The 10,000-nt window shown below is 48.2% G+C and overlaps 1 protein-coding gene across 5 annotated transcripts in view; it reads right to left on the reverse strand.

Moving 5' to 3' along the window:
* Positions 1-5,230: 5,230 nt before the first annotated feature.
* LOC113803392 (genetic suppressor element 1) overlaps positions 5,231-10,000 on the reverse strand; it is a 172,208-nt gene continuing 167,438 nt past the window's right edge. For all 5 annotated transcript variants that reach the window (XM_070140732.1, XM_070140734.1, XM_070140733.1 and 2 more), the window contains 6 exons: positions 9,839-10,000; positions 8,736-9,730; positions 8,293-8,596; positions 7,682-8,124; positions 7,396-7,540; positions 5,231-7,143 (listed from right to left, as the gene is read on the reverse strand). The exon at positions 9,839-10,000 ends at the window's right edge or, in 4 of these variants, runs on beyond it. In XM_070140732.1, coding sequence (XP_069996833.1) covers positions 6,044-7,143; positions 7,396-7,540; positions 7,682-8,124; positions 8,293-8,596; positions 8,736-9,730; positions 9,839-10,000 — 3,149 coding nt within the window. In that variant the 3' untranslated portion in view covers positions 5,231-6,043. The remainder of the gene's footprint in view (positions 7,144-7,395; positions 7,541-7,681; positions 8,125-8,292; positions 8,597-8,735; positions 9,731-9,838) is intronic.

Here is a 10,000-nt window from a genome sequence, read left to right on the forward strand (position 1 = left end):
CACCCCGCCAAGAACTGTCACTCCACAGCCCACAGTCCTCTTTATGTGCCCAACCTGGTCATGGCTATTCAAACTGCTCTGGATAATCATGCATCTGCCAACTGTAGCGGTTTCCATAAAATATTTTAGGAGCTACACCGCCTGCAAGTTTTGAGTATGAAGTAGCAGGTCTCCAATGCTATACTTCGCTTTGTTCGTCTCCCCAGTATCAGTATTCCTCATACCCTTTATCATCCCCTGCTGCTCCTACTCCCTTTACAAGTTGCACCAGGCAGTCTAAACATTCCACACCGTCTCTTACCACATTTCAACACCTTCCTCTTCCTCTACTCTTTGAACGTTTGTCTCCTCTTCTCACAAGAAAACATTTATTTCTCAGGCCTCCCCCGCCAGAAACTTGGATATTCAGAACTTCCTAAACATGACCTAAGAGAACACTCCTCTCCCTCGTCCACCTTCCAACCTCTACTCCTATTCCCTCTTTAGTCAGACTGTCGACGCCTATCCTCATCAGCCTATGTTCCAGATACCCCTCTTCATTCTACTCCTGTACTCCATGTAAGAGGCTTTTTTGTGTTATAATGGGTCTCACGTACCGTAATAGATGGTACATACGGCTTGACGTTACTTATATAGTCCAGCACTGACAAACAAGATAATGTAGATTGGGACGGTGCTTGAACGGTAGTGAGGCAGGGCCCATGTCAGGGACCAAGGGCTGGGGGTTTGGTTTTCCATTTAGTAATTAGTGGCTTCTACAGAATTGTGATTGTATATCCACAATACTCTCTCCCCCCACTATCCCTTCAACTCCCTCCTGGATACTCAAATGACTTTTTTACACAATGTCCTCCGAATCCTTCCCTTTCTGACGTCCTTCCTGATACTTCCACTTCCCCAGGTCACTTATCTCATTCTCCAGGTTCTACTTCTTTGACACCCATGTCTACCCATCTTACCTGTAGACCCCCCCCCCCTAAAAAAAAAAAAAAAAAAAAAACGTTGTCGTGGTGGTGGGGGCTTAGGAGACGGAGACCGACCCAATGCGGGAATCTCCCCTCGACTGAACTAATTTTGCATGGTCTTTTTTCCCTCCAGCTCTTTCGTTTCCGTCCCTTCTCAAACACCTACTATCTACTTCCTATGGTGTAAGAGCCGTGTTGAAAGTGAGAGGATGAAAGGCTGACTTTGTGCTAGTCCTGAACGGCCTGAGGGAACCATGGGCACAGTATTCGCCTGTTTGGTTATTTAGCCCTTATCCCTCAAGGAGACTCTGAGGGGTAGACTGTTTATTTCCCCAACATAGCCAAGGCTTCCCATGGCCAGTAATGAAGATGTAATACCCATATTAGAGGCAATGAGGATTTCCCATTCATCCAATAGCCCCACCAATTCAAACTCTCCCGGCTCCCCGACCCCAGGCTCTCCTTTGACCACGACTCTGAACACTACTACTACCTACTCGCCAATGCCTACTAGTGCATTATCCACCCAAGTCGAGACTCCTACTTTCCCAACTTCCTCAACATCAACTCTACCCCCACAGCCTTCTTCACCAACCACCTCATCTTCCCTTATTACTACCTTAGCCTTATTCCCATCTCTCCGTAATACTACTACCCCTCACAACAATACTCCCTCTTCCACACGTCCCCGTCCTTCTACCACCCACAGCTCTACCAGTATATTAAATACTCCATTTAACTCCATCAAATGGGACCGATTTTTCGTGATCCCCCCTACAACTCCTTACTCAGGCAACACTCTCCTCTTTCAACAATGTCTCCAAAAGCAAGTGGGTAGAGTCCCCTTCCGTACCCGACCCGATCGTTCTTGTCTCGTTATAGTTACATCTGAAACAAGCTATAGCGTTATCAAATCTAACTGATTTCTCTGGCAACCCCATTCCTGCAGAACCTCATCCAACTCTTAATACTTGTACCGGAACTGCATCTCCCCAGCAAGCTGCCCTATGGATATCGATTGGTCAGATTGTGGAGAGTACTTGTCAAAATTACTTTCCGTACACATGACCTTCCCTTTCGTATCTATATTGGTGGACAATCCCCTCCCTGTTCGACCATACCAACTTCCTCCCCGTCATGTCAAAACTGTTGGCGCTTTGGACATCCTGCCAAACACTGCTGTTCCACAGACTGATACCCCCTATGAGCCCAACCCAGTCATAATCGATCAAACTGCCCTGCACATACACGCAAATGTGCTTACTGCGGGGGCCACCATAATGTATTTTATAGAGGCTGTCCCACGTACAAGTCTGAGGTAGCAACTTACAGATTAAAAAATGGTCTCACTCAGACAGGAAGCACGCCGACCAGGTTTCTCTTATACTCCCTACTCTAATAATGTCGCTCGCTCTGCCCCTCCCCCTCCAACCCAGGATGTTCCTACACCCTCCCCTATACCTACTTATTTCCCCATTCCCACTTCTACCTCCTACCTTCCCCAAATTCTTTTGCCACGCTAAATCCAGACACTCCAATCTCAACTACAGCCCCAAGACCCCTCCCCACAATATCCGCAGAAGACAGACTAAATGTTCCACCCCTTCTCCTACTACACACTCACCTCCACCTACCTTTACATTTATTCCTCAGACACCAGTCTCCTCTTCCCCTCATCATAAGAAAACCTTTGTCTTACAAGACTCTCCAACCAACTCCACTGGAGAGACCATGGAAGATATTCAAAGCTATATGCTTCAGACACAGATTTCCACAAATTATGTTCCCTCCACACTCGAAGTGACTGCAGATATCCATCCTCCTCCTACTCATATTCCCCTACACCCCTTCCTCCTACTCCCTCCCAGCACAACCTATCCCCCTCAACTCCGTCTATTACCGATATCCATCTTCCTACTCATATTCCCCCTACTTGCCTTCCTCCTGCCCCCTCCCAACACAACCAATTCCCCTTAACTCCGTCTATTACCGATATCCATCGTCCTCCTACTCATATTCCCCCAACATCCTTTCCGCCTACTCCCTCCCAACACAACCCATTTCCCTCAACTCCAACTACTGCCGATATCCATCCTCCCAACACCCATCCTCCTCCTACTAATATTCCCCCTATAACACTTCCTCCTACTCCCTCCCAACACAACCCACCCCCCTCAACTCCAACTACACATACATTCTCTCTCCCTCCATCCCCTCTATCATTTCCACTCCCTCATGGATACACACGTGAAACCCTTATGTAACTCCCTTACCTAGACCCAAACATCACCTCCTTTACCCATCCCAATGCAGGGATTAAGTATCTTGAAAGTACCTTTCAAGATTACTCTAGATAGTTGACGCATAGCAACTATGACCTTAGATGTTAGCACATTCATTTTGCTTTTTAACCATTAACCATTATCTGTTGATGATGGTTTCTCTTTCAGTCCCATACATTTTGTCCTATCCCCACTTCACTGTACCTCTGTTTTTCCTCACTTGTCTGCTTTTCCTCAACCCCTCAACCTGCTGGACATCCCTATGGAATCCCCCACTTTTTCCCTTGACTTCACCTTGTTCAGATAATTTGATATAATCGCCCTTTCCCCTTATTACTAATAACCGCCTTACCCCATTTGCTCCTTTCACAACCCTACAATACTGAGACTTTTGACATCTAACCCATTTTTGTACCATTAACTCTAAAGGGTCCCTCTTTCAATGCAACTATATTTACAATCTCACGTTGATGGCCGGGATTTTAAAAATTAGATTAAACCCTTAAGAATGCTGCTCACAGAATAATAGTCATGTTTTTTTCTTCAATGCGGAGTTGTCTTAATTTTCCAAGATACATAACGGTACTACAAGAATCAAAATGAAATAAGGGTTTCCGTAATGTGCAAGAGAATCTTGGATATGATATTGATAGTGTTGAAGATTATGTTTTACAGTTTGAACTAGAAATGAGGCAGAAACTGTACGAAGCACGAAATTGCATAATTAAAATTCTACAAAGCAGTTTAAAAGCAAAACTCCAGTAAGACTAGAAGATACCCTTAAGGCTCCGTCCACACTGGCGAACTTTGCAGGGTTAAGGCTGCCGTAGACATTTATCCTGGTGTCCAAACGACATTAGTTTGGCAGTGACTGAAACAGTATCGAGTGGTGTACAGCATGGATCGTAGGACACAAGAAGAAAATAGCATAGTTTATTGCTGTAGCAACATCTGAAGATTGATGGTGAAACGAGAACTGACAGCTCGTGGGTACTGCCGCACAATGTCAGTATGTGCATCTGGCAGCACCTTTATACCAAACCCACTTTGACGAGCAAGAGGCAAACCGTCTATACTTTTGGGGAAACCGATAAGAAGCGTTTCTCGTTGTTTCCTCCATTTCTGACGTCACACCGAAGGTTGCCGAGCAAATTTCGCTCGTGTGGACGGGCAGTATTTCAAATGATAAAAAATAACTAAGAGCTGCCATTAATTTGCATGATATACTTCATCAGCAAGTGAAATATTCAGTATGATAGATCACGTAGGAAAACCTGGGACAATGTTTATCTAGCGGAAAGACAGTGAAGAAAATTTTTAGCTTCAAGGACAGGTATTTCAAGATCTGATTTTCCTCCTAGTGGTTTAGAATCATTGCTTTTAATAAGTATTTCTATCACACGAGGTTAATTCACAAACTGAATAGTTCATATACAAGACGTACATGATGGATGGATGGACCACCTGCAGTAGTGATCATAGCATATTTTTGACTATATAGTAGCATATGAGCGAATACCACCATGAGTAACTAAAAATGAATTTCAAGGTCTGTAAGACCTTATTGGTCCTTGACAGTAGTTCATAGGGAAGCATAATTCTAATCAGTTGTTCAAAGGAATACTTACCATTCTATATAAACTTATGCAAGGGACAGCTTCCTTTTCCTGTATACAAGTGCAATATTAATCAACAGTGTTTTTCAGTATCATTTACGTACGCTTTAGCATGTATTGCAGTCAAACCGTTACATGTTAAACAGAACATTACTTTCATTGCTGAACAAGAAATTAATCTTGACCCTAGAAACAAAATGGCATATAGTTTCTACTGGATATGATGCAGTAGTTAACAGAATGAGGATGAAGATGTAAATTACTTTTTTCTCAGATCTTACCTTCTTTTGGTTGATCCATTGTATTTATTACGAAAAGTACTGTATACACATGCTATTATACCTGATATAGCAAATCAAACAAAACATTTGTGTTTCATTTTTTATTTGGTTTATAAATACAAATGTGATATATTTGGTCTGTCAGTACACAATTGTGATGGCAGCAATTTGGCATCCACATCTGAATTCATTATAGCAAATATTAGGCTGCCATTATCTACATTCAAGCTACTGATTCAGACATCACAGTACTTCCATAGGAGATAAAGAAAATGGGATGACTCATTAGACATAAATCAAGATGACTCATGAAACAGACATGGGACTGACTCATGAGAGGCACACATCACGCGCACTCACCAGGATCTTTTACAACACCACACAGGGCCCAACGACCCAAATCAATAGAAATCGGGCTGGATTATATAAAAGACCAGCTCAGCATTTACTCATCTTTTACCTTGCAGTCTCGCTACAATGTTACAAAAGCTTCCCTTCTTAACAACATATTTTGAAGATTTTTTTCCAGGGTGAGTTTCGGTTTCCAGAGGAAATCAGGTGTAATGAAATGTAAACTATCCACATGTCTTCAGTGCTGAAAAATGTTCTCTATTCCTAGATCTCCATGGGGTCTAAAATAGGAATATACCTGACTAGTGAGATCCATTCATTTATGCTACAACCATCACAAGCATACATCCCATACCAACAGCTCAAATCCTCACACGAACGGTGAAGAAAAATCTTTGGCAGAGCTAAAAACATGGAATACTGTTTGAGGAACCATCTCTAGGCAAATATTCACATGGTTCAATTAAACTGTAACAGAGACCTGTGGTTGAAACAGGCTTTTTAGGTTATATATTAATAGAGATTTTAATACAGTACAATACATAATTTCAATTTGACACCCATGATTGTGGTACTTTGGTAGGAGAGGTTTTGGAGTACGGGGTGAAGCCAATCTGAGGTTTGTTGGTTCTGCCATGCTTACTGGTGGAGTTGTGGATGAGCGGCAGAGGCATCAACCCGTTCTGGCTTGTCACAGTTGTGCTAGGGGCCACGAGCGCCACAGACGGGTGCGGTAGGCCTCCCGTGACACTGGGGGCTTGAGTATAGCTGACCGTTTTCGTGGTCTTTTTGGCCGCGTTAGCACTGGTATTTGGCCCGCTCAGCTGCAGGGGCTTGAAGATGTGCTTTGGAAGATTGGTCGGGATGCCATTGAACTTGGCTGGAGATCCGTTGGTCGCTTCTGTCAGAGCATGTTTATGGCACTTACTGGAGCTGTGACGATTACTCGAGGAGGTCTTGGCATTTCCGTGAGACACTGTTATTCTGTTGTTGGGTTTCGAAGTATTTGCACTAGATATAGTCGTTTTTAAATCCTTATTTCCTTCTTTATTTGTTACTTGAGAATAAAATACTCCATCTTTACTCTCTAATGAGAAAGCAATGTTTGTACTACTAAGGAAAGGTGAAGATAAGCCACCCCAGGACATGACGGAGGCTGTTGGCACAAGAGACTGCAAGCTCCTGTTGATGACCGCTGCGACGGGGTGGCTGCCGATCAGCGTGGGGGTCGTCGTGGTGAGTGGAAGGGGGTGACTGTGCCCTGGACTGGTATTTGTGGATGTAGTATTGGTACTCGTGGTAGAGCTTCCCTGTGCAATGCTGTGATTACTACTGCTTACACCCTGCGTGGAGGTAGTTACAGGAGCTGAGACAAATACTGATGTACCATTAGGCATGGTACCTGTACCAGTAGTTGAAGCAGCTGTGGTAGTTGTAGTTGAATGATTGGTACTGTTAGCTATGAGGGATGTTATAGCTGCCAGATGATGGTGCAAGGACGATCTGTGGGCCTCGAGCTGAGCACGAGATGCAACAAGTTGGGCAACCTGTTCCTGCACCAGCTGGGCCGTCTGGCACACTGCAAGCTGGCTTCTGCGCACTTCCTCTATGTGTTCTAGGAGAGCTGAATTGTTACTGCCTCCTTGTGCTGTGTGGGATATAATTCATATATTAAATGCTTTGTTAAAAAAAGTTTCTATAATTCACTTGTCACACTAGCCTTCACCTGTAACACTGATATGACAATATCATACGCAAATGATCAAAACATGTTCTCCACATGCATTCAATTTCACCCACAGGACTTAAATGATCATGAAATAAAAACAAACTAAAATTAACAATAAAACTAATAAATACACATGTAAACAAATAAATATACAATGATGAATGAGCTTACCTTGTGCATTTTTAATGAAGTGCTCGATGACGGTGTCCACCCCCTGGAGGCCGGCCAGCAGCGGGTCCTCCTCGGGCAGTCCGGCAGTGATGAACACGGCGTCCTTGACGGGCGCCTTTCCGCTACATCTGCTTGCCGTTAAAGCCTAAAAGAGAGATTATAATATGTCTCTATCAATATTACTCTCCGCATTCAGTGAGTGGGTATAGGATACTGTACGTCCTTAATATCAGTAGAAAGACGCTGCGCCAAAAACAAGGGCAGGGCATGGACAACGTATACTTACTTTGGTAGAGAAGTTGGTGGTGTTTGTGCTGTACGGCGCAGTGCTGCTCGAGACCACAACCGTCGGCGGCACACTCGTGACAATGGGCGCACTGGACGCCGCCGTCGTCGCCACCGCGGTTGTGGTGGCAGCCGTGGTCGTGGTAGCCGTGTCCGCCGTCGACGCCACGGTGGCAGCGACGGCCGCCGACGTGGTCGTGGCGGTGGTCGTCGCCGGCGTCGAGGACTGCGACACGCGCACCTGCGGCGACGGCGGCGTCGAGGCGACCTTCAGGAGAGGAACTGACAGGGAACTGTTGGCAGGCTGCGGCGGCTGGTGGTGGATGTTCGCTGCCAACAGCTGCTCCAGGGCCTCGCATACCTTCACGGCCAGGGGGTCGTTGCTCTCCTGACGGTACCGACGCAGCCGCTCCTGGACGACCATCTGCCACACGGCTTCCACTTCTGGGGAGGAAGGTTTGTAGTGAGATCAATGTAATATACTTTGCTTGGAGTCTCCGATCACAAAAGGCTGTACCAAGAGCAATGTCTGTCATTTTAAGAAATGAAATCTGAGTGAACGAGTGACGGTTCACCTCATTTTCGCCGGCATTCCCGAGGCGACCTACTGACCTTGCTGGCGGTGCAGGGAATGTTGCGGCTGGAGGCCCAGGTGGTGCAGGAAGCGCGCCTTGTGCGGGTACTCGTGCGCCAGACACAGCTCCTCCGGCGACGTAATGACGGCGGGGAGGCTGTGTCCGGGCGCCAGCAGAGGAACCAGCTCTTCCGAGAAGGACTCGGTGCTCTTCGGCGACGACGGGACCGACGACGGCTCCAGGGCGCTCAGCACGCGGGCGCGCCGCTCGCAGTGGGACAGCTCGGCCTCCTGCGCGTGGGCGTGGGTGGTCAGCCCGATCCTCCCAAGGAACTGCATTTTCTGCCATTCAGGGGAGAGCACTTTAGTACACTGGATTCTATTAAACATTCATTACGGTGACCTACACAAGAGTGGACTAGCCTATTTCAAACATCAAAAACAGCAGTCTGAGTGAGCTCTAAGCCTCCAAGTTCTGTACCTCCTGGGAGTCGTCGAGGGGGGCGGGGGGGCCCTTCATGCACACCAGCGTGAATGCCCGCGGCGGCGCCACGGCCTCCTCCTGCAGCACCTCCTCGGCCTCCTCCACCTCCAGCCCCGCCTCGCGGAGTTCCCGCAGCCTCCTCTCCTCGATGTCTAGGCGGCTCACGGGCTCCGGCTGCGGCGATGGCGGCGGCGGCGGTGTTGGGGGCGGCTTGACTGGCGGCAGCGGCGCCGGCAGCACGTGGTTTACGACGGGAGGCGACTGCGTGCTCGGCGTCGACACCGCAGGCTCGGAGTTGCAGTTGCTGCCCTTGTCCAGCTGCACCGGCTGCCACACGCCGCGGCTCTCCGGCGCGGCCTCCTTCTTCACCTCGGCAGCCGGGATGAGCTCCGGGGCGCCCACTCCCACTCCCACGCTCACTCCCACTCCGACCCCTACTCCCACGCCCACGAGCCCTCCCCCGGTTACTGTTGCTCCGCATCCTGTTACCGCTCCTCCTCCTCCTATTCCCCCAACTCCCACTCCCACTCCTACTCCCACTCCTAATCCTCCTCCTCCTCCGCCTGGTCCTCCTCCTGGTCCTCCTCCAGGCCCTCCTGGTCCTGCTCCTCCTCCTCCGGCCGCCCCTGCTCCCCCCACAATTACTCTCGTCTGCAGGGGGGGCGGGATGCTCTCGGTGCATTTCACCGTCGGCGCCACAGAGTTGATCTTGGTCGGCGTCTGCGCGGCCTGCACCAGGTCGCTGGGCGTGGTCTCGAAGGGCCTGACGATGGCCGGCGTGCGAGGCTTGACGGCGACGCGGCCGACGTCTTTGGTCGCTTCCAGGCGGTGCGCGAGAGGGTCCTCCCGCAGGTGGGGCGGCGGCTGCGGCGGCTGACCCTGGCTTTGGGCTTGAGCTTGAACGTGTCCCAGGAAGGTGACGTCGTTGATTGGGCGAAAGGTCACTGAGCTGCGGATGTCCAGAGGCTGCGCCACCTGCTGCGTCGCAACGCCTGTAACGAAGGTACGGGGATTATTTTTTAAGGACCATAAATCATGGAAAAGCAGATCAGAATCGGTCTTTCTGACATAGGAAATTAAAGGAAATCTTGGCTAATCACCTATTGGTTGATTTTTGCGGCTGTGACTATTGCTCGTTATAGTGACACTGCTTGTGCTGAGACTCGTCACAGATATAACGGCCGGAGCTGACGCGTGCACCACGGTGTGCGCGATGGGGCTGCGGTCTCGACTTCTCTCCTGATTCTGAGTTTGGCTTCTCT

The sequence above is a fragment of the Penaeus vannamei genome, chromosome 27 (assembly GCF_042767895.1).
Source record: "Penaeus vannamei isolate JL-2024 chromosome 27, ASM4276789v1, whole genome shotgun sequence".
In the NCBI taxonomy this organism is placed as follows: domain Eukaryota; kingdom Metazoa; phylum Arthropoda; class Malacostraca; order Decapoda; family Penaeidae; genus Penaeus; species Penaeus vannamei.